We start from the raw sequence: 26,230 nt of genomic DNA on the forward strand, positions 1-26,230 counted from the left end.
ATAGGTCAAGATTATCTCATGGGTATGCCCATCAAATCATTTTTTCCCATTAATACACTTTGCTAAAAGCCTCTAAATACTTTCTAAACATCCCAGCCTTTCAATTTTATTATGGAGCAAATCCCCCAAATAGTCATTCAAAATTTTTACTAATTCATATTTGATCCTTCATCTTAAAAATGGGACATAATGGCCCTCCAATGAAATTTTTTAGGCCGAATTGATCCCTATGTGACAGAACAGGCAAGAAAATTCAAATCTCATCACCACTTTGATCGAACTTTTTATTGGCTGCTATGCCATATAAGAACCAATTTGGTCTAAAAAATTTTATTGAAGGATCATTCTATCTCATTTTTAAGATGAAGAACCAAACATGAATTAGTTAAAAAGTTGAAGGACTATTTAGAAAATTTGCTCTTTGTTATATTATGTCACTTCTTGCCACATAGATATGTCGTTTGTCAAAGTATTGAAGTTCTAGGGATGTGAAAAATCATTGATGCGTGCAGCATTATCACACGTCTTGCTGACATTGACATGTCTTTTGTCAAAGTATGGGATAATTTCATGAACCTTCCTTAAGGTTTTTCATAATTGCCAAAAGCTCTTTTGAAGTTTTAAAAATTACATCTAAATCCTTACTTTTATTGTTTATATAATAATATAGGACCAACAAACTAGATTTTTTCTCAAAAATCTTAAATTACCCTTTGAGGAAAAATACAATATATTCAATCCTTTTCTTCCACACTTATCACAAATTGACCATCCCAATTCATAACAACCACCTAAGTAAAAACTCTAATTCCAAATCAAAGCAACTATCCAAAGGATCATCAATGCTTGCCACAGAAAAAAAAATATATATATATGGCAAATTTTCCATCTTTGATCCTCCAACCTGTTTCAATCATTAATTTCGTTATTTTTTTTCTCTATCACTCCAAATCTCTTGATTTTCTTCTAATTTGATATATAATTCAGTCCCTCAATTGAACTATTAATTTTACAATTTCAATTTGGTAATATCTATAAAACTGAAGAGAAAAAAGAGGGTACAATAGTATAATAACTAGAAAAGAGAAGAGTGGAGTTAGGCAAGACATAGAAAAATATGATTTTTTTTTTTGGGTTTTCCAAATATATTGTATTATACTGTGAATTGTCTATTAAGTGAAGGTCATTATAGGTCCTTTATTATGTCAAGGGAAGTAAGCCTAATTATTTAAACTTGAGGAAAGCAGAGTAAAATTATCAAAATCCCAAGGGAGGTTTTTAAAATTATCCCGTCAAAGTATTGAAGTTGTAGGAATCTGAAAAAATGTTGATGCCGTATAGCATTATCACACTTCCTGCCAGACATAGACATGTCTTTTGTCAAAGTATAGAAGAAGTAGGAATCTGAAAACTCGAGATGACGTGCAGCATTATCACACCTTCATTTTTTTTTTTTGTCAAAATTATCACACCTTAATTCTTTTTCCTTTTCTTACAGAAGTAAAAAATTATTTAATTAAACCTAATTCCAAATTTAACCTCAAAAGCCGGCAACTTTTGAGGCAAACCCTAAAACTTAACTACCCAACCCTTAACCCCCAAGAACGATGTGGGATAGACAGAATAGGGAAGCCTTAATTCGAGAGGGTTGTTTCAAGCTTGCCAAGCACTAGCGCTGCAGTTGCGTTTAGATTCTTATTTTTTTAAATTTTTTGTAAAAAAATACTATAATAATTTAATATATATATATATATAAGATAATAGGATATTAAAAAATATATTCATGAAAATTGTAAAAAAATTTTCTTAAAAAACCACAATCCAAATATTGAAACTCCAAAGGAATTGAACACTGGAAAAAACAAAAACAACTGAAGTCCACGCCGTCTTGCCTAGCGTTATTCTTGCTTCCGTTTCCATTATTGAAGTCTTGATTATTTCTTTTCCTTCCATGAATTTTGGAGGAATTTCACATTCCACTTTTGGCAAATTTGGTAATTTATATCACCCAATTTGGCAAATTTCTTCGTAAGAGTGCTAGTCAAGGCCTTGTTAGAGATTACAAAATGTTTATCAATTATCATCATGTAAGCTTTGACTTGGTTACAGTTAGTAGTTAAAACCCTAATGCTTTGCTGATATGTGACTTAATGAGTATCAAAGTTAAGCGATTAAATTGCTCGTAATGCTCATAAGCAGCCTTTTCGTTTGACAAATTAGAATATAGGGGAATGAGTGGTTTATTCTCACGAAATGCCAAATTAAGATCCATGCATTCTAATGTCCGAAGAATCTTGTGTTCTTCCATTCCCTGTAGTTTTCATTGGACAACATTGGAATATGAGATAAATCTTTAAAAAAAATACTGGTAGGAAAAACTATAATATCCAAGAATTTTTCCAAAAAATAGTAGTTAGTGTTATGAATCATGTTATGAATTTTTCCAAAAATAGTGGTATGAATCATGAGTGTTTGGATACCAAATTTTTTCAAATAATATTTCGCTTGCATCATAAATATATTTTCTAACCGAATTTTTTATATTCTCAATCATCTTTTTATCTCACATACATTACATCACAAAAAGTAATATAGTAATTATTCTAAATAATACACTATCCAAACAAACACATAATAAATAATAGAACATGCATTGAAATTTAAAACATAATAGTTGAAAAATAATTTAAAACATAATAGTTGAATTAACCAATGTTAACTCAAGTAATAGATTCAAAGGTTGCCATACATGCATTGAATTTACTTTCTTCATTAAACGTTTCCATTTACTAATTGCTTTTGCGGCTATCCTGAAATATCAATTATGACTATTTTGAATTTATTATTAGATAAGTTTCATGCCATGAGAAGAATCTGTTAAAATTATGGATAAATAGTCAATGAACTATATTGAGAAAGTTCTTATTCCATTAACCAACAAATTGGAAAGTACTGGGAAGTTTTTGGGCTCAAAAAAAAAAAAAAGAAGCAAGTCTGTGTTACTTTCGTTGAAGGATATCAAAATCATGACTTTGATGAATAAGATTATTATTTTTTTCATGGATTAGAGACTGTTGTTATTGGAATATTTTCCAGACTCTTCAACAATTCTGATAAGAGAAATGTAAAATTAGATACATCCTACTTTTATCTCTATCTCTATCTCATATTGACAATCATTTTTCAGGGACTTGTCACACAATTACTTGTCAACGGTTAACTTGAAATGCCATAATTAAACACTAATTCATCAATGCTAAAGAGACTCGGATAATTTTGCTTCTCAAATGTGTAACTTATATATGTTCAACCATCATTAGCATACAGTTATGAATTGGATTGGAGGCGCTTGTAGCATGAAATAGAAGTTTTATGTACTAAATTGTCATTAACTAAACTTTACGGTACTTTATGTCATCATCATATCAGCACATTAATTTCTTTAATACTTTGGACAATTGCAAGGCAAATTGATTGACTTAAACCTGTTTAGCATATCCCTTCCTTCCATTTGTCCAGAGTTTCAATTTTGCGAGAATTCACAGTTCATTAAAAAAAAAAACTTACAAATTAGTTAACAAAAACGTACTGAAACAAAACTCCATCAAAAAAAAAAACTTAAAAAAGTTGATGGGAAAAAAAAAATTTATGTAGAAAGCAAAATTGAGAGGGGTGAGAGGGATTAAGCATGAAAATGGATGTGTAATTGGAACAATGGCTACTTTCTGCCGTATCATTCGGTCCTGTCAGAGTTTTAATGGAAGCGGAAAAAGAGACCAAGAAGATGTATGTCGATGTTTTCACTTGCCACTGAAGTTGCCAAAATTACAACAATTGCTACCTCAAAAATGGTCCAATCAGCTTTGGAATAAAGGGTCAATCGAGTCAACCCAATTCCAACCTCAATTGTAAGCTCCTGCTTTTAGTATCGGTAGGACATTTAATTCCGTTATGTACCTATTTTTTTTTTTTTTTATCTCTCTCTTCAATCTTCAATATTTCCATGTGAATTCTTCCACATGTTATAATTGTGATATTTTGGCTTTCGTTTTGTAGCAAAAAAAAAAAATTTGATTGTGACTTTCGTTTTGTTTCATAATATAGAATTCACCAAAAGCAGTTTAAAGAAAGACAAAAATTTGGTTGCGACTTTTATTTTGTTTCACAATAGAAATCACCACTAGGAATATTATTGTCTCGTTAAAGTTTTCTTAGGTGAAATTTACTGTCCCAACTCCCAAGCTCTCTAATAGGGTGTGGATTTTAGCAAAGTTACATATGTAAATTATTGGTTGATTATGCCTTTTTGTGCTTTAATTGGACCCTAACTTGTAAAAAAGTGAGATCGAGGAGGAAATGTATTCCAAAGGCGTGGAAAATTGATCTTGAAATTGACTTGTCGCCGGATGTCATCAAAAAACTATGCGGGGCTCGTTTTCTTCAATTTCAAGAAGCCTATTCCTTTCGAGATTCAACAGAGATTATAGAAAACTATAAATGGGAGTACTGAGAACATTTTTAGGAGATAAAACACTTGTCAAAACATTAGTTCTATGGCTTTCTTTAGGAATTGAAGAATCGAGATTGACAATCAAGACACGGGATCTGGAGTCGGTAAGAAACTTTTCTTACGCTTTATTCCACGTCTTGTATTTTCAATATTGAATTCTTGTTTATTCTTACAATTATGATGAACTAATTTACTTCTAGGGTTAGGAATTTTTTAAGAGAATTGATTATTTATTCTAGTTAAATTCTTGACTTTTATCTTGATTTATTTATCTTGTCTTAATTACATATTTGTGATTAGCCACCATAGACATGTTTTAGGATTTGTATTGAACTGAGAAGAGATATATAATCATGTATTAGATAGATAAATATGCTTAACCTAATTACGGGATAATTTCAGAAACCTCCCTTGAGATTTTTTATTATTGCAGGAAGCTCCCCTCTAGTTTAAAAAATTACACCTACCTCCCCTATGATTAACATTTCAGTAACAATATAGACTCAATATACTAAATTTGTTCTTAAAAATCCTAAAATACCCCTTTATTACTTAGAAGGGGAAAAACACACTAATAAATTTCTTCCACGTTACAACTATTGTAAGCAACATAACCACCACCATAACAACTTCAATAAACCACTTCAGTTTAATCCCCATATTCTCACAATTTTGACAACCTACCATTGCTGTCCCAAAACTTCCCATACAAATCAATTATGACAATAAAAGTTTGCATTCAACCTAATCTTTAACCTCATTTTTTTTTGGGGTCTAAATTCAGTGCTTGAATTGACCAATGTCACTATCCAAACTCAATCCAAAATGTTGCAACTTCGTTGATGCTAAAATAATCAAACCCACTAAGAAAACCAACACGGAGCAACCAAAAGCAACACTAGAAAAAACATCCCATGTCTCTAGGCAAATTCAATTGCAATTTTTATCCCAAAATTCTTTTTTACACAATTGACATAATAACACAATCTTCCTCAATTCATGTTTCCTTTTTAGCCATTAGTTTTATTTTCTTGTCTGCATTCTGTATCACCATCATCCTTTTCATCTTCATTTAGTTTAACAACAAATCAAATCCGATAACTGTCATTTGGCAATTTTAATTCAATAATACTTACAAAAAAAAGAAAGAGGATCTATTTCCATAATAATAAGGATTCGAGATATATTAAATGGTTGTGTAGATGGCAGTTGCGAAAAAATAGTGAACTATGAGATGCAGGAGAAAGAAAGTAGGAGAAAGGGTCGGAGAGAGAGAATAAAAGTTGTTTTATGTGGCAACTGTTGCTTTAGAATGAAAAACTAGTTGTAGTTCTAGGGTATTTTTTTTTTGTTTGTATGAATTATTTATAAGTGAAGAATATTGTAGTCATTTAGCTATATGAAGAGAGGTTAGTGTAATTATTCAAATCTGAGGGATGCGAGTGAAATTGTCAGAAACCTCTTTTAATTAAATATTTATAATTTTGAGAGAGACATGAAATTTAATTGGACGCAATTTGGATGTATCAAAAGGTAATCTATAAAACTTTTGCATGATATATTCTTGGCATGTTAAGAAATTAACTAGATAAATAATTCAAAATATGGATTAAAACCTGAACCCTAGTCTTTTGCCAATTATTTTCTCACCTATATCTTATTTGATTTGATTATTTATTCAATTTCTTGATTAGTAATTAAAAATCCTTTGAATTTAAGTTTCATTATTTTGTTACGATAATTAAAGTAGAAAATTGACTCATCTATGTGGATTCAACCCCTAAAATATTTTAGGTGAATTATTACTCTGATTGACCCCTATGTACTTGTAGGAATTTGTCGATCACTATCACTTTCAATGGGCTAAGCGATTACAAGGGCATGATACAATTGGAGAGCAGAGAATGAGTTCAACCATTGAGTGATACAGTGTAGGAATGTAGAACCCAAATGTTAGAATTCTAAGAATAATTAATGCATATAAAGTCATAGATTGAAAGATGAAACAATCACTCAAATATTTATAGGAGAGGAGAGAAATAAATAATTCACACTAGTATTGATATCTCAAAACAATGAAAGAAAGTCACACCATAATAAAACTTCACAGACTCGTTCCGGACTCTCTGGAGAAAACACTCTAAATAATGTCCTATTTATAACTAAGCATCGACAGAGTGGAAGCATCAAGCCACTAAGGATAGGTTGGGTAATGTACATACCAATACACCTAGAATGCTAGTACCCTAACATTAATGACTTGTACACTGGTATTGAAATGCCTAATGTACCCCTCAAAATGGTTAGATGAAAATTAACCAACAGCCACACAACAACTCCTTTATATATATATATATATATATATATATATATATATATATATAGGAAACTTGTTAATTAAGAAATTACTAGCATAAGAAATCATATATATATATATAATAAAGTCGTATCCTCATACTTATCCCTTCATATTTTCTCTTTCCTACGTGGCTTAACGAGACGGCAAGTAGTTTCCTACGTGGATTGCTCCTTTTTTGTTTGGATATATATCAATTCTTATTTCCTATAAAAATTCTTAATATTATATGATTCTTATTTCCTACCTAAAAAAGGAACTGGAAAGCAATGCGATATAAATAAAAGAGACATAAATCTCCTCTATTAGATATATAGGAATAAATGATAATATATTTTTTTATAGTGTCCTATTCTTTTTTTTTTTAACAGCTTCATCATGGATTCTTTTTATTTTAAGATAATCTACCCATATATAGAACAACATACAAACAATCTAGACATGGAAATTAAACAAAATTAACCCGAGAAAGTTTTTACAAGACTCACAGTCCCCATGCATAATTGATGTACAAAGAGAAATGGCACTTTATCTGATTGAAAAATTCTGGAAAAGTCCATAAAGAAAATGGAGTGTCATCAACCAAAGAAATAAAATCCCATTATCATAGCTAAAGAAAGATGAGAAAAAACATTAGATATTTGTTGGAGTTTTGCACCCCGAAGGCCCCTACCCGACCCTTCGTCCGTAGTGTCCTCCAATCCAAGAGAAAGGCCTCCGTCCGTAGTGTCCTCCGCCCGTCTTTTTTTTTTAATATATTTCTGCTAATAATTCTTTAATCACAATACATCTCTACCCAAATGGTGGGGAGTATTTCGTGTGTGGATCCATACCATAGGAGTTCATGCACTTAAAGGACTCGATATAGTGGAGGTGGTCTTTTAAGGTCGGTAAAATCTATCTTCATAACGCATTTGTAAATTTATTACGTACATGTTTATATACGTGCATAGTACGGGTCACATAAGGTCTTATTTCCTACCCAAAGTTATTTGGATGATTATGGTTTTATTTCCTATAAGAATTCTTAATATTATAAGATTCTTATTTCCTACCCAAAGTTACGTACTTTAAGCAACTTAAATTAAGATAAACATACTTTTAATGTTCTTATCAATATTTCTTTATATTCTTATCAATTCTTATTTCCTATGTCTACACTACATATAGCCTCTAATATATTGATTTCAAGCATCAAATTCATGGTTAGGTATTTCCAGTGCAAGTGGTTGGCATATTAAAGTATCGATTTTGGGTTTCCACTCCTCTTGATTTTTTTTTTTGTCAATTACGACAGTTTGACTTTTGTAAATCCTAAATTTAAACCCACAGGAAACCACCAAAAGCCGAACTTTGGATGGTTCCTGATGACGGGATTTTTTATATCAATGCAAGTTTAATTCCGATTTTACACCCGTTGGACTGCAAGTATACAGGTCGTAATTGTAGTACAAGATGTGTATCGGGTCGATCCCACGAGGAGCAATTAAAACAATTATTAGATACTAATTTACTCTATTATTTAGACTTACAATTAATTTGAGCAGAAATTTCAGAATGTAATTCAACTACAAAAATTCTTAACTAGATAAATGCAATTTCTCAGGGGGAATAGAACTCACTAAATATTAAGATCTAGGGATGTAGATTCCACTTATGATTCAAAAGATCTAAAATGAATTAATTCAACACTTGTTACTGCTCTTGTTTAACCAAGGATTCATTTCCAGAAATACCAAAATCACATTCTCATGATGATAATGGGTTAAAACATATTAGTTTTTCCTAATCTCTTGGTAAATACTAAATCTGTTCTTATTTACACATGAAATGCAGATTTCATCCACTTGAATGTATTTCTATTCTCATGAATATACAACTCAAGTTCTACTTGTGTCATTCCATTATTTTTACCATTTCTCAATGAGTAAAAACAACTATAAACCTGCCATTGGTGATCAAGCAACAACAAGTAATCCAACATACACAAGTAGATAAGTTAATACAAGACATAACAAGCATAAATCACAATCACTTCATATCATTTGGCCATAAGCTTCATCTACTCCCTAGATAAAGGAAATTAGCTACTCATGAATGATGAAACACTCATAACTTCATTAATGTAAATCATCAGGAATTACAAATACAAACAGAGTAAAGAAAGTCTTAGCCAAGATATGGTAAAGCCTTCCAAAACTCTCCTTTGTCTTGAACTAAGATGATTACAAGATGAAACCTCAATTGCCCCTTGCAAGTACCTAGCTAGAGAGACTATGTTTTTCTGTAAGAAGCTAAGCTACGAATGGTTGTCAGACCTCTACCCATATCTCTGCATAAAAAACACTCAAAGGCTTATTTTTCCAAGTCAAATTCTATCCTTTGATTCCCAAATCTCCACTTTGTTATCATAGTCAAAAACCAATATTTTTGACTTGAAAATAAGCCACTTTTCTTGCCCTTTTGTCTTCTGAAGCATGTGCACCGAATTCCCTTGCATCTTATAGCTGGAAAGTGGTATGAACACAAGAGAATTGGCTGAGTCAAATTGCAGAATTTCGGCTATAAAATGCGCCTACACAAAACGCGGTTACAAGTCACGTTTTGTGTACTCGCGTATTCACTTTGGCCTTACTTTATCTGAGATTTTCTCCATCATAAAGGCCGAACTAGCTTTTGTGCAAAACACAAAAGTTGTAGCCCTTTGAGTTATCTTTCCAATGCTTCAAGAATCATCCAAATCGGAGCTTTGTAGCCTGAGATATGATCGAAATACTATCACCTGTTCAAACCTCTGTTTTAACTTCCGACCACAGAATGCAGCTTCTGTATTCCAACGTTTTGCCCATGAAGATGGCAGAAATGGATTTCGATGTCTTCATACGAATTGTAGGTCTCTTTCTTAGCTTTAAAATGGTATAAAGATCACCTCAATCCGATAAGTGTAGCTCCAGATATGGTCAAAATACTGAAGAGTGTCAAAACTGACTTGTATTGCATTTCCTCACTTGAACGTTTTTCACTTCATTCTTCTTGTTGCCACTTGAATTCATCACCAAATCTCTATTTTTACCTCATTTGACATCCTTTGGTGATTGAATCATCATTCCTGCATAAAAATGAAGTTTTTACCATTAAAATCAATAGAAATGCAATATTATCCACTTTTACCAAAAATATATAATTTTACCAAAAACCTCTTTATTTTAATTATAAAACTAAATAATCAACTCAAAATTAACTAATAAAATGCACTTAAAAATACGTAAAATAAACTCTTATCACCTGAGGAGCTTAAGAACTACCCAAATCCCCCTCCCATATTCGATGTGGGACTACACACCTGACAGAGTGGCTACTAAGCCTTAAATAAGAACTCTCACACACCCCGACAACAGTGTCATGTCTTTTTTTGTCAATTACGACAGTTTGACTTTTGTAAATCCTAAACTTAAACCCACAGGAAACCACCAAAAGCCGAACTTTGGATGGTTCCTGAGGAGCTTAAGAACTACCCAAATCCCCCTCCCATATCCACTCCTCTTGATTATCAGGTACATTTTCTTTCAATATATATATATATATTTTTTTTTAAAAAAGGCATGTTGATCTTCAATTGTAAGAGCTTAGTAACATATCTTGAATTTTTTTTTGTTTTATTTTCTATTTATTTTGTATGAAGACATAGGATTTAAACAAGTACTTTCATCGTTATTTTTGTAGGATTTTTTCTAACGTGTTTGTTAATTGATTTTTGTGATCATATACTACGATGTTTGTTAATTTGCCTTCAGAAAAAATAACAAAAAACAAAAGGCACTGGAAAGTAATGCGATATAAATACAAGAGACATAAATATCTCTATTAGATATATCTGCAAATTCATTAGTTAATTAAAAGACTCTGGCCATTTACTTAATTATAATCTTTACATATTGTTATACACAAACTTGAATGCGATAAATCATTTATTTTTTTTATACTTAGTTATCCTACTTTGCTATCATGCAGTGATAATAGAAAATCAATAAATGCTGATTTACACGGACAAATCGAGGAGAATGTTCAAACAGAAAAAAACAAAAACAAGTTTTTGAATAGTAGAATATTATTTGATACTATTTACTGCACTTTTTATTTATTTTCAAGTTTTTGAATGTTATGGTATTGTTGAATGTTATTTTTTCTATTTTTGAATTATTATTCACTGAATTAGATGTTCAAATTTATATTATAAGAATACTTTACATTACAATGCGCACATAGTAATATACTTAAGACAAGTTATAATAGATTATATATTAAATATGTATTTTATATCGACATTTTTATAAATTGACTAAAGTTTATTATTTTTCGACGATTCCCGTTCAACGAACGGGTACAAAACTAGTTACCAAATAAAACACAAATTTTTAAATCATACAACTACTGAAAATCTGATGCCAATAAAATTAGTAAATAAATAAGTAGAAAAGTTTAGGCTTGGCTTATTTTGTTAACATTGCCTCTCTTAAACCAAACTCTTCATTGAGATAGGTTCAACTCTATCTAGAGCAACAGTCTCCATGCAAATCTATGTCATAGTATAATTGATATGCAACTCTATCTTGTTGCCGATTTTTATTTCATCTTTACTCGTGACAGTGAATTGCACTTTGTATTTTGCAAATAATTTCCTTTGGATCAAAGTACTTATTCATACAAAGCCATTCATCACAAGAGTTACCATATTTACTACCAACGTAAGTGCCTAAGAATACAAAATCATAGTTTGCATTTTTATCAAAATGATCATCACCAAACAATTCAAGAATTCCACTACCACAATTACCAAAAAAAGTTCACAATGTCAATCAATTCTTTAGAAGTAAAATATTTTTCAACTCCAATAAATCCATATCTATCAAATCAAACATCTTACCATCATCTTGAAGAAAGTCCAAACTAACAAATTTTTCAATAGCAATTTCATCTTCTTCTTGTCTTATCAAATCAAAATTTTCTTCTTTCTTTGTCAAATTAACACATTTTTTTCAACAAAATCATCACTCCCAATTTCTCCAAATATGGTATGCAAATCTAAACTATCAACCCATTCAAAATCTTCTAAATCACCCATGTCATCTACAAATCTATCACTCTCAAAATCAACTAACCATGTCCAATAACCAAATTTTGATTTAAAAGCATCATTCAATTCAACAGTTTTCAAAACGTAATAAATATTCTTCCAAAATAAATTTTAGTACGATGAACAAATATTTTGAAGTACAGTCAAACATTGTTTTTCACATAACTTGAAAAAATAATCTAGCATTCCTCTTGACAACATGTTTTGGTAATTCATTTGTAACAATCCATCAAGAAAATTATCTAAATTGCAATGTTCGAGATATTTTTTTACTCTTAAAAATCAACAATAATATGATTCTTGGCTTTTATATTTAGGAGTTAGTATGCTATACCTTTCATTATTACATAGATCTCAAAACACGCATCATTAATAACTCACGTATATCAACGAATTCTTTCCTCTTTTTTCAAGTTTCGTGGCCTCATTGGTTGATTAACTAATTAAATTCTTCAATCTAATAATCCACAGCAATCAACAACTCTGATAAGATTCTTCTCTAATCTCTGTCATAGCACCTGTAACAATATAATAATTTTTTAGCCAATCTTATGATTGAATTTCTCACCAACTATACACTTCAAGACCAACCTTGTGGGCTAACTTAGTCAACCAAATACTTTTCAATAAATTTGTGCCTGAATTCTCTTACAACAGAAATGCCTTAATTCTCTGACAATGGAAACATCCAAAACTAACCTCGTGTTGGGCTTGTGATACCAATTGTAGATTCCAAATTTTAAAGTTCTAATAATAACTAATGCGCGTAGGGTTATAGATTAAAGGATGAAACAATCACTAACATATTTTTGAGAGACAAAAGAAATAAATAATTCACACTATTATTGATATTTCAAAATAGTGCAAGAAACTCATACCATAATAAAACCTTACAGACTCTTTCTGGACTCTCTTAAAAAAATATACTAAATAATGTCTTATTTATAACCTAGCAAACTTATTGAGAAAGAAACCACTTGTATAAGAAATTACCAAATAAAATATTAATTTCTAAATCACACAACCACTAAAAATCTGACACTAACAATTTTTAGGTTTGGTTTATTTTGCCAACAAGGAACACATTTCAATTTTCCCTTAAATCATACGATCTCTAGTAGAGATTGACCGGCAAACGTGGTTCTGGGATCATAGCAACTGGAGTCCTTGGATGAGTTATGAATCCGTAGAGTTCTTCCATGCAAATTTCTTCTGGTTTCATGCCATGAGGCAATTTCCAGTTGAATCCATGCAACAAGTTGGCCAACGTTGATCGAACAAGTTTGAGTCCAAGGTTATCGCCTGGGCACCTCCTTCGACCTGAGCCAAATGGCAATAACGCAAAGTTTTGTCCCTTCATGTCAATATCCTTCTCCAAATACCTTTCTGGCATGAACTCTTCAGGAGAATCCCAATACTTTGAGTTCCTCCCTATACTCCGTGTGTTTATAAACACCACTGTTCCTTTAGGAATGTGATAACCAGCTACAGTGCCATCCTCAATGGCATGGTGGGGTGGAAGCAGCGTTGCTATTGGATGTAACCTAAAGGTTTCCTTTATGATCGCCTCTAGAAAAGGTAGCTTTGAGAAATCAGCCTCTTCCACCCACTTATCTCTCCCTATCACTCTATCAAGCTCTTCGGTTGCCTTTTCAATGAGATGTGGATGTTTGAGAAGTTCATTCATTGCCCATTCTACTGTGGACGCCGAGGTATCGGTACCACCAGCCAGTAAGTCCTGGACATGATCAAATCTTGGTAAAATTAGTCTTGCCATGATCAAATGCTGATGAAGTATCATGCTTGACAACATATTGAAAGCAGAAAACCTCTTAATCAAAAGAAAAAAGACAGTTATATTTAATGGCACATTATAGTAAGCTAAACTAAAGTGCTAGCTTTAAGTTTCAGTAAGTTAAAGAGGTATAGAGATCTGGAAATTTGATTAACCAATGATAAGAAATAGCACCAGAATTAGCCCTTTCATCTGATCTCCGGTGAGTTTAACCTGGAGATCAGGATCTTCAGCATATTGCAATAGAATGTCCACCATGTCCTTAGGGATAAAATCTTTCTCCGTTTTCCTCTTGGCCCGATGATCATCAAGCACATGGTTATGGAATCTATCAAATTTCTTGTAAAGTTCTTTCATTTGCTTTACGCAACCTTGAAGGTCAAATCTGTCGAGCCACGGAATCCAATCCCCAATATTGAACACACCACCCAGCAAAAACCAGGTATCTATCATCTCTTGGAGTTCTTCAAAGGTAACTACAGATCCATCCCCTTCAGATTGGGCAAAGTACTTGTTACTCAAAACCATTTGGCATGCAGCGGAGAGTGTAAAACGGATTAGATGATCTCTCAAAAGTACTGGCTTTCCTGAGAGAGCATACAAACGAGACATGAAAGCATGCCTTTCCTCAATGCGCATGCTCTCGTAGCGGTCAAGTCGTTTTGGACTAAATATTTGGGTTAGACAAATTTTACGAACTTGTCGCCAGTGTGGACCATATGGTGCCCATAACATGCCGGAGCAGTTGTAGCTAGTGTATTTGGCAGCAGCAGTTGTAGGCCGAGAGGCGAAAATGTTGTCATGCGTTTGCAAGAATTCTTTTGCCATTTCAGGGGATGAAGCTACTACAACAGGGCTGGAACCAAATTTTAGTTGCATGATTTCTCCATATTTCTGGGACAATAAGTGTAAGGATTGATGTGGGTTTGAACCGAGGAGGTTCAGGTTGCCAATAATAGGCCATGGTTTTGGTCCTGGTGGATGATTTAGCTTGAGGCGTTTGTGAGTGGATACTTTTGAGAGAAAAAACAATGCAACAAGCCATGCCAAGGCTAGGAGTAGCCAGGTGCTTTCCATCAGGGCTGAATAGCAAGTGGTGGTTTAAATGCCAAACTCCAGCGGGGGTTTTATAGACATGGTCAAGTTTGATCATGTTAATGTCTGTACGTGCCACATGCATTGGCTTTGAATTATTTCAGAAACCTTCCCTAAGGTTTTTGTGAATACCACTTTATACTTCTAGACTTTTGAAAATCTCATTGACCTCCCCTAAATCAACTCTTTTGTAACATGTTCAGGAACTAGGAGCAAAGTAAGATTAAAAGATTCATTTAAGTAAACAGAACATATTGTTACTTCAAAATTGCCCTTTTAGTTGTCTTTCTTGTTCATTCATTACCCAAAATCCATATGAGGATTAATAAAAGATTTAAAAGCCAAAGAAAAATGGTATAGTGGTTGTTATTGTAATGCAACTAAATATAGCAACAATAACTATTAAGCACATCATTTTTGAAATAGTAACAGTTACTTATGCTGCTGAAAATGCATATGAACAGAGTTGAGGTGAAAAAAAATCGAAACATTGATGCACAGATTTTGAAAATATAAAGTAAAGAATTAGAAAGAACAAGTAAGGTCTCTTAAAATTTAAGAGGGAAGTCTTACAATTTGCCAAATCTTTCACTACTAGTGAACAAAATTGTTGTTCTAATTGCAAGGCCACAGCCAGAAACTTTTGAGTCACAACCAAAAATATTTTTTTTTTGAGAGCAGAGAAAATTAAAAAAAACCCTAAAACAGGCTCTAATTTTGCTAGTAAAATAATAATATGAAGGCAATGAAATTAATGAGTTGAACAGATTGAGTCAAAAATGGTAGGTAAACTGGTGTAAAAAAAATTGCACTTTCAAATATATAAGATTCTGATTTGGGACTAAAATATATTTGGCACTTGGATTAAAGATAGGGCAAAATTAAAAAGGAAGAAAAGCAAAAGAAGACAATCATACCAATTTTTTTTTGGTTGGAAAGTATTTTTCCAAAATGAACCTATAGTATTGAGGGTAAAAACATCAATTAGTGACTTGTGATGTAGACTTTGAACGACAAGAGAGGTAAGTAATATTTTTAGAAGTTTAATAGTGTTGAATAATATTTTCAGAAGCCTCAAGGGAGATTCCTAAAATTATCCCTTGTTTCTTTAGGTTAGAAACCACCAATTGTGTTAGAACTTAATTCAAAAAATCGTTCACAATGTTCTCAAATTTTGTTAAATGAATGTTTTCATTTTTCATTTTTAAAATATTAATTTTACGTCTCTTACAAATTCTAATCTGTAAAATTTGGTGCCTCTTAATTTTTCAACCGCTTTTAGCCTAAAATCGCAACGTATCTCACATGTTACTATTTTTTAGGCATGAAAAGATCAAATCTCCGCCCTCACAGGAGTGATCTAGCGGTAAGTGAGCTTTTAAGGACTCTTGAGATTCTGGATTCGAATCTTATTCTGGATTTAAACCCCTGTGACTCGTCCTGGGTCGCTGAGCGGGGGCCGTGGTGCACTCTTCTGGTTTGATGTGCCAGTTCGGGCATGTTCCGGATTATAAAAAAAAAAAAAAATCAAATCCCGATTGTTTAGGGTAATTTCTTCAAATATTGTTAAAAAAAAAAGTTGACAAAACGAATTGAGTTGTGGATCTATTCTTCATTTAGGGGCACTGATTTTGTCTATGGTGTGGCACGTGTATTTCATTCGACCCTGAAACACTTTTTTTTTAAAATTTTGAATTTGTTTTTGAAATGTTACTTTATTTTTTTAATTTTCGAAATAGGGACAACATACTACGTGCCGTCCCTATATTGCAAAAGATCCCCTCCAAGAGGGACCCTTCTGTCAAAACAAAAAAGAATAAAATAGGGGTTTGCATGTACTCCACTACGTGCCGGATTTGCTTTTAATTTACCCATTCACAATAATTTCATTGTTTTCCACATTTTTTTTTTCATTCCACGTTTATGCACGTACATGAATAGTTGCGGCAGCCGCCTTTGTATTTATTTTAATATATCGCAAAACATATCACCAAATCCACTGTTCTTCTTCGGAGTCTACGTACCTCACCCTGTTGATGCCTTAATTTGCTGCCCTTCAAAATATATTATTGTCTATTACTGCCATTTGCTAATCAAACAGCAAATAAAGCTAAAACATTAATTTAACAGCAGCTAGTACGATCGTATTGATCTTACAATTAATTTGTTTCCAGAAAAATGAAACGAAAAGGATTACTATTTTAAAACTCGATCACCATTTTTTTTGGGGAAAAAGGAAAAAAAAAAGAAAAGAAAAAAATGGGTCTTGAAGTTTCGTATGGTGCATCATCAAGAGGGAAAGGGCAGAAACTAAAGCACCTAACAATATATATGCACACCAAACTGCACCTAATTAAATAACCACGGCCCCCATCTTTTTAATTTTTTGGCAATATAGTACCTGTGAAGCCTATTTTGAAAATTTAAAAAAATATAAAGTAACACTTTAAAAAAATTTAGAAATTGAAAAAAAGGTATTTGGGTGCTACATGTAGGATTGCAAACGAGTCGAATCGAATCGAGTTTTGAACTTATCGAGTTGAGCTCGACTTAATAACAGGTAGGCTTGAGCTCGACGAGCCAAGAAAATTGAGTTCGAGCTCAACTCGACTAAGGAAAAACCAGGCACGAGCTCGAGTCGAATTTGGCTCGCGAGCAGCCCGAATTGTCAGCTAGTAATATAGCTCAAATTTCTAACTCGTGAGCAGCTCGTTAACTCAAGTTTCTGGAAATTATTCTAATAAAAACAACAAATGATTACTTTTCTTAATAAATAATAAAATATTAGGGATATATATGTAATTTTACTATTAAAATAAATATATATATATATATATTCGAGCTCGTGAACTAACGAGCTTAACATTTTGAACTCGAATTCGATTTGGCTAGCTCGAGTTCGATTCGAGTTCGATATTGATCGAACTCAAGTCGAGTTTTAACTTGAACCGCTCGCGAGCGACTCGATTCGTTTGCAGCCCTAGCCACATGCAGTACATGGGGTATGACAATATCGGTATTTAAGAACAAATCCAACACTGACTAGATTTTGCCAACTTTTTTTAAAACAATATTTCAAGAAATTAGCCTATTTGTTTAGGGGCAAAAATAAATATGAAACAGGTTCGATCTTAATTTTTTGAGGAGAAAAATGAATATAATTCAGATTAAACTCCACTTTTTTAGAGAGAAAAATAAATATAAATTAAGTCATTTATTTAACTACAAATGGTATCTAATTTTTTTGCTCCTAAAAAACAATTACATCTAAGTTATGTGATGGATTCAGATGAAAAGTAGTCAGAAACTTAGATTGGAATCAAATTTTACTGATTTGAATTTGTATGAGACGTAAAATTAACATTCTAAAAGCGAAGGCTGAAAAATTCATTTGGCAAAATGTAAGAAACTTTTTGAATGATTCCCCAACTTCACAGCAACAGTGAGTGGCCTCTTCAACTTCACTAGGTCAAGATTATCTATCAAGTATGCCCATCAAATCACTTTTTCCCATTGATAAACTTTTTAAAATAAAAGAGCATGTAGAACTTTTTAGTTGATGAAACTCTAGATCCCGCGCCTTTATCTTGAATCTTAAAGAAAAATCCCAGAACTCATGTTTAGACAACTATTTCCTCCTAGAAAATGTTCCGAGTAGTCCTATGTATAATATCCTAAAGTCCAGCACCTAGTCCAAATGTCCAAAGAAAGCGGGTTCGCGCGATTTTCGACCAAGTGCAGCCAGCACAACTTGCGTCCATTCTTCTTCAAGTTCAATCTTCCACACGTTCAGGCAAGTTAGGCAGCTTTCATCATCAAGCTCAAGTTTCACGTGCAATTCCAAGCCCATTTGCATCAAATCCTCCTAAAACCAAAAACACAATCACGTTGTGCACCGATTATTCATATAAAATTATACCCCTATCATTAATTTGACAATGAATGATATGAAGGAAAGAAAGGACGTCTCCTATTAGGACACTTTTTCTAGCATCTTATCTTATCTTGGTTGTGCAAAATAAAAGGGCTTGCTGCGTACACGTTTCAACATCCAACTGCGGAACTTGCGTAAAATGTCCTCTTCCTGTCAATGAGTAAAACATGTACAGTTTACTTCTTAGAAGGAACCGAGACATTCATTGCATCTACAAAACAAAAAATGTCTCCGGGTGGGTGTCACTTTGTTAGGCTTCGGGTAATTGGATCAGCAAATTGGGTCAGCGAATTAGGGAAATTGGGCAGAACGATGTCGTTCCAATTATTGTATATTCAAACGGTAGTTATAGGCGGTTAGGCTTAATTGTTGAATAAATACGCGTGGGACCCATTTGTCTAGTCAGCTTATGAATAACAGATTCAGTTGTCTTCACTCTCACTTTCTCTCTCTTCAAATCTCTCTCTCGCCTGTTCCCTCTTTCTATCTCTCTCAATCTTCTTCCCAAATTCTTCCACTACTTATCAATTATACAATTTCTACTCCAGAGCATAACAATTGGTAATCAGAACTTAGATTCTTGGAGTACGAACAAGTTCCATGGCGGAAGGTACGAGATTCAGATCATTGGAAGAGCAAGTAAAACGGCAAGAAGTCAAGCTCCAAGAACTGATGGAATCTTTGCTCTCCCAGCAATCAGAGCAACAACAGCTTAAAAACAATCTGAAATTGGAATTGGAAGAAAACAACAAGCGAATGGAGAATCTGTTGACAGGAATGGAGCAGAACTTCAGCAATTCCTTTGATCAGAAGTTCACCGCACTCCTATCAAAGATGACTACTGCGAAGGACAAGATCACGGATAGAGAGGAAAGAATGACGGTGGATCAGATGCCACTTCTCCCTACACCCCAGCTCATCAGAGATTACAACCTGAAGGAGAACAACAGAATACCTACAAAAGAGATTGGGGTAAGTTTCAGCTTCCTAATCCACCTAAGATAGACTTGCAGTTGTTTACTGGGGAAAATCCTCGGGAGTGGTTACGCAAATGTGATAAATACTTTATGAACTATCAAATTCTGGATCATTAGAGGGTCGAAATTATAGAGATGTATTTAGATGGAAAGGCTGACAAGTGGTTCCAAGGGGTAAAACTTGAAAAACCTAGATTGAGTTGGTCAGAATTTGGAGATCTGTTATGCAAAAGATTCTCAGATAGTATTTGCCAGGATGTGGTAGAAGAATTTAACAAATTGCTACAAGAAGGCAGTGTGGGAGAATATCAAGAAAAATTTGAGGAGTTAAAACCATTAATGTTGATTAAGAACAGGAATTTGGATGAGAACTATTTCATTTCTAGTTTCATTAGTGGCTTAAAAGAAGAGATCAAACCTATGATTAGAATGCTGAAACCTGCTACATTGACTGAGGCCTTTGAGTTATCTCAATGGCAAGAGTACTCGCTCAAAGTGCAGCATAAAAGCTCCAAACAATCTGGGGAGAATAGGTTTGGAATTTCAAAGGGGAGCACCATAGTTGGAGGCAGCAGCGCCTATAAGGTTCCTGTCAATAATACTCTTAAAACTTCTAGGTTCAGTAACAGAGTGCAGGAGGACACTAAGGAACTGAAAAAGATCTCAACACAGGAACTACAATTCAGGAGGAGTAAAGGACTGTGTTTCAAATGTGGTGAGAAATACAGCATAGGCCACCAGTGCAAGCTAGGACATGTGAACTGTATGGTATTGGAGGATGAAGAAGATGCTGTCTTTGAAGATGCAATAGGGGAGCAGGATGAACAGACAGGAAATCCAGGGCAAACCATGGAACTGTCCCTACATGCATTGTCTGAGTCTCTAAAGAGGAAAATAATTACACTGATAGGAATTCTGGATGGGGAGAAGGTCTTTATATTGGTAGATATTGGAAGCTCGGATAGTTATATCAACAGTGAGATGGTAATTGGGATGGATATTGAGTACAAATGGGTTAAACAACCATTCTCTGTCATTATGGGGAATGGCACCACTGTGACCAGCAATGCTATGTGTCCTAATGTGCAATGGAAAATCAACCAGCACAGTTTTAGATTCGACTTAAAGGTGATGGAATTAGGAGGTTGGGATATCATACTGGGGGTAGATTGGATGACACACTTCAGTCCTATCACATTTGACTTTCAACAACTCAGGATATCCCTGCACAATGAAGGAAATGAAATTCATTTACATGGACAAGCAGAGGACTGAGATATGGATTTAATTAGAGGAAAGGATCTGAGGACATTCATCGAGTACAAGAGACAAATGTGCATGGCACTGAACTGTAAGAGTAAAACAGAAGAAGGGACAGAGACTATACCACAGGAAGTCTTGGAGTTGCTTCAAGACTGATAAGAGTTTATTTTACGTATTTTTAAGTGCATTTTATTAGTTAATTTTGAGTTGATTATTTAGTTTTATAATTAAAATAAAGAGGTTTTTGGTAAAATTATATATTTTTGGTAAAAGTGGATAATATTGCATTTCTATTGATTTTAATGGTAAAAACTTCATTTTTATGCAGGAATGATGATTCAATCACCAAAGGATGTCAAATGAGGTAAAAAAATAGAGATTTGGTGATGAATTCAAGTGGCAACAAGAAGAATGAAGTGAAAAATGTTCAAGTGAGGAAATGCAATACAAGTCAGTTTTGACACTCTTCAGTATTTTGACCATATCTGGAGCTACACTTATCGGATTGAGGTGATCTTTATACCATTTTAAAGCTAAGAAAGAGACCTACAATTAGTATGAAGACATCGAAATCCATTTCGGCCATCTTCATGGGCAAAACGTTGGAATACAGAAGCTGCATTCTGTGGTCGGAAGTTAAAACAGAGGTTTGAACAGGTGACAGTATTTCGATCATATCTCAGGCTACAATGCTCCGATTTGGATGATTCTTGAAGCATTGGAAAGCTAACTCAAAGGGCTACAACTTTTGTGTTTTGCACAAAAGCTAGTTTGGCCTTTATCATGGAGAAAATCGCAGTTGAAATAAGGCCAGAGTGAAAACGCGAGTAGACAAAACGCGAGTTTATGCCGCGTTTTGTGTAGGCGCGTTTTATAGCCGAAATTCTGCAATTTGACTCGGTCAATTCTCTTGTGTTCATACCACTTTCCAGCTATAAGATGCAAGGGAATTCGGTGCACATGCTTCTGCAATAAAAGAGAAGACCAAATGAGTGTGGACAAAAGGAAACATCATATCTTTGACTTCTTTTTACAAAATCTGAGTGGAGGAAATTATGAAGTGAGAGGAATGGAATTTCTACCACCTTTTATGCAGAAACACAGGGGAGAAGCCAGCATTACCATACGTAGCTAGTTTTCCTTCTTGCAACAAGTTTTCTCTCTAGTTAAGAGTTCTTAGAGAAGCATTTGGTTTTTCACTTGTAATCATATTGTGCAAGAACATAACAGGAATTGGAGAGCTTCACCTTCAATTGGCTAAGCTTTCTTTTATCTTTCTTATACTTGTACTTTATGATGTTTTGCATTAATAAACTTGTGAATTTGATTGTTAAATCATTCATGAGTAGCTAAACTCCTTCATCTAGGGAGTAGATGAAACTTATGGCTAAATAATACTAATTGAATGTGATTTACACTTGTTATATCTTGAGTTAACTTGTCTACTTGTGTAGCTGTGATTTCTTGTTATTGATTGATCACCAATAGCATGTTTATAGTGTTATTATTCAATGAGAATTGGTAATAACAATTGAAACACATGAGTAGTGCTTGAGTTGTATGTTCATGAAAATAGAGATACACTTAGGTGGATTATTGAGCATTTCATGAAATAAAACGGAGTAGTAGTAGTATTTCACCATGAAAATAGGGAAATCTATATTGCTCTAAGCCATTTCATCATGAAAATGAGACTTGGTAATCTTGGAAATAAATCTCTGGTTAAGCAAGAATAATAGCAAGAAGTAAATCCATTCATTTGTGTAGTTTATGCCATAAGTGGAATCTACATCCCTAGAATCTTCATTAAGTGAAATTTCTCTATTTGCATTCAGCATTTGTTAAACTAGATTTGTATATCAGATTTGTAGATTACAGCATTAGACTTTCTCTGCTCAAAAAATTAATTGTAAGTCTAAATAATAGAGAGAACAGGGGCTTAGTAATTGTTTAAATTGCTCCTCGTGGGATCGACCCGATACGCATCTTGTACTAAAATTGCGACCTGTATACTTGCAGTCCAACGGGTGTAAAATCGGAATTAAACTTGCATTGATACAAAAAGAACCCGTCAAGTTTTTGGCGCCGTTGCCGGGGAGCGGCAATATTAGGGCCTAGTCATCTCTATTAATTTAGACATTTTCATTGTTTTTATCCAAGTTGTTGAATTAAAACTACAAAAATTTCTCTTATTTTTATTTGTAGTGCATGCACCGATCAAATAGAGAAGTTGGACATTTTGATCCTGAAATTGAAAGAACATTGCGGAGACAAAGGAGGAATACACTGCATCAAGAGGAACAAGAGGTTTGGCAGCCAATAGAAGATATCTTGATAGAATTACCATTTGAAGAAGAAATGGCTGAAAATGACCTAAATAGGCGAGTTCTGCGAGATTTTACTATACCGGGAACACAAGGTTCACAAACGAGCATAGCAAGGCCTGCGGTAAATGCTAACAACTTTGAGATTAAACCATCACTTATCCAAATGGTTCAACAATCTCAATTTGGAGGTAATGCAGTAGAAGATCCTAATACACACTTAGCTACATTCTTGGAAATTTGTGATACAATTAAAATGAATGGAGTTAGTGATGATGCTATAAGGCTAAGATTGTTCCCATTTTCATTGAGAGATAAGGCCAAACTTTGGCTACACTCTCATGCTCCCAATACTTTCACTGGATGGGATGAATTATCAAGAGCATTCTTAAATAAGTATTTTCCACCAGGTAAGACTGCTAAGCTTAGAATGGATATCACTAGTTTTAGCCAATTAGAAGGTGAATCATTATATGAGGCATGGGAAAGGTTTAGAGATCTGCTTCGGAAATGTCCACATCATGGATTGCCGGAGTGGTTAATCATACAAACCTTCTATAATGGTTTAGTTTTTTCTACTAAAACTATGATCGATGCAGCTGCAGGTGGAGCTTTAATGGGTAAAACACCCCAAGAAGCTCATAATTTGATAGAAGAAATGGCAGCAAATAACTACCAATGGGCCAATGAGAGAGGTAATGCAAGACGTCACGCAGGTATGATAGAAATGGACACTCTTAATATGCTGAGTGCTCAAATGAATAATGTGATGAAATTGCTAAGTAGACAAGGTCCAAGCTCATCTAATGCACATGTAGCATGTTGTTCTATATGTGGAGGTGAACATGATAGTAATGAGTGTGTTGATTCTGAACAGGTACAATTCGTCAATAATTACAACCGAAATGCTCCAAATAATCCCTACTCGAATACTTACAATCCGGGGTGGAGAAATCATCCAAACTTTGGATGGAAAGATCAAGGCAATCAACAAAGGCCAACCAATCCGCCGGGATTTCAACCAAGGCAACCACAGGCTGAAACTAAACCAAGTTGGGAGATCGCGGTGGAAAAACTTGCTAAAGTTACCTCGGACAGATTTGAACGAGTAGAAGGGAGATTGGATCAACTCACTACCATGTACAGAAATGTAGAGGTTCAAATTGGTCAAATTGCCAATGTGATCAACAATAGAAACCCTGGTGAATTACCAAGTAAAACCGAAGTGAATCCGAGAGAGCATGTCAATGCAATCATTCTTAGAAGCGGTAAAACGGTTGAGGGATTCGATTTTGAAAATTCAGGTGGTGAAAAAGACAAGAAGCAAGCAATTGAAGGGGAGCAAGAAAGTCAAAATGATCATGTTATCATTGATATTAATGCACTTCATCCCAAATTAAATTCTCATTTAAATTCTAATGTGATACCTTTTCCTCACAGGTTGAAGAAAGATGGACAGGATCGGGAGTTTGAAAAGTTCTTCAAAATGTTTAAACAATTGCACATTAACATTCCTTTCATTGATGCTATAACACAGATTCCCTCTTATGCACGTTTCTTGAAAGACATCATGTCAAAGAAGAGGAAAATTGTAGATAATGAGATGATAGCATTAACGGAAGAGTGTAGTGCATTGATTAAGAATAAACTCCCTCCTAAATTGAAAGATCCGGGAAGTTTTTCTATTCCTTGCACTATTGGTCAATTGCATTTTTCTAATGCTTTATGTGATTTAGGTGCAAGTGTGTCACTTATGCCGTTATCGGTTGCCCGGAGATTGGGACTTCAAGAGCTAAAAGCTACCAATATTACATTGCAATTGGCGGATCGGTCAATCACACGTCCCATGGGTATTTTGGAAAATGTGCTCATAAAGGTAAAACAATCTATAATACCTGTGGATTTTGTTGTCTTAGATATTGAAGAAGATGTGAGAATGCCAATTATTCTAGGACGACCGTTTTTAGCCACTGCACGAACTATAATTGATGTAGAAAAAGGTAAGCTTATATTACGGGTTAATGGTGAGGAATTGGAATTCAATTTGGATAATAAAGAAGGGAGTATAGAGCCTACTGCTCTTGTGTCTAATATGCCATATGATGAAAAGGTTAACCAAGAAAGGACCGAAGAAGTTAAATTTATAAATGTCCTTGGTATTAACTTTCATGGTGTAGGAACAAAGGAGGAGAAGATAAGGATGGAAGTTGGCTTAATAAATTCTCCATTCCATGAAGAAAATGGTGAAAAGTTGAGCCAATTCAGAAAAGACAAGCAAAATCCATTCCAAGGTGAAGTTGAGCCTCTCTATGACAAGTCTAATATTCCTCCTTGGCATTTGAGGAAATTGGACTATGAAGATCAATGCATGGTTCACCACATGGTGGATTGGTTCGGGAGTTTCGACCCATGGGGAGAAAATCTCTCTCTAAATGCTCTAAAGTGATTCAACTTTTTCAGTCGAGCCAACGACTATAAACAAAAGCGCTAATTGGGAGGCAACCCAATATTTAGGTTATATTTGTTAACTTGGTGTGATTTTGTGGTTTGAATCAATGTTTTAGCTAAATTGTTGTTTTTGTAATGTAGGGTTGGCAATTGAAGGCAAGGATGACCAATTGAGTACAAAAAAGGCGAACTTTGATCAAACAACTCAACCCCTCGATTTGCGTTAAAGGTGTTTTTGATTCATTATAAAGGGGTAAAATGCATGTTTTTAATGTTTTACATTTGTTCCAGCCATTAAAATTGGCAAACAAATGATCTATGGTGCATTTTGAGTCATTGGGGTACCTTTTGTAATTTTTCAAAAGTTAAAATTCTGCTAAAAATCGAAGCAGAA

The 26,230-nt window shown here is 33.8% G+C and overlaps 1 protein-coding gene and 1 non-coding gene across 2 annotated transcripts; both read right to left on the reverse strand.

Annotated features, from left to right (window-relative positions):
* Positions 1 to 12,815: 12,815 nt before the first annotated feature.
* On the reverse strand, positions 12,816 to 14,872 carry LOC113783696 (cytochrome P450 71A1-like). Its single transcript, XM_027329901.1, has 2 exons — positions 13,970 to 14,872; positions 12,816 to 13,738 (listed from the first exon to the last, which is right to left on the reverse strand). Exons 1-2 carry the CDS (start codon positions 14,870 to 14,872, stop codon positions 13,115 to 13,117), a joined length of 1,527 nt encoding a protein of 508 aa, XP_027185702.1. The 3' UTR covers positions 12,816 to 13,114.
* An 8,937-nt stretch (positions 14,873 to 23,809) lies between these two features.
* Positions 23,810 to 23,916, reverse strand: LOC113748521. Its single transcript, XR_003464375.1, has one exon. It is a non-coding gene; the product is annotated as a small nucleolar RNA R71 (small nucleolar RNA).
* Positions 23,917 to 26,230: the final 2,314 nt, after the last annotated feature.

Source organism: Coffea eugenioides, chromosome 9, assembly GCF_003713205.1.
Source record: "Coffea eugenioides isolate CCC68of chromosome 9, Ceug_1.0, whole genome shotgun sequence".
NCBI classification, from domain to species: domain Eukaryota; kingdom Viridiplantae; phylum Streptophyta; class Magnoliopsida; order Gentianales; family Rubiaceae; genus Coffea; species Coffea eugenioides.

Bases quoted from the DNA above. Each gene is read 5' to 3' on its own strand.
- LOC113783696 (XM_027329901.1), bottom strand. From the start codon at position 14,872: ATGGAAAGCACCTGGCTACTCCTAGCCTTGGCATGGCTTGTTGCATTG. The intron at 13,739-13,969 runs GTGCTATTTCTT...GATCATGTCCAG, and splicing joins AGATGAAAGGGCTAATTCTG to GACTTACTGGCTGGTGGTAC.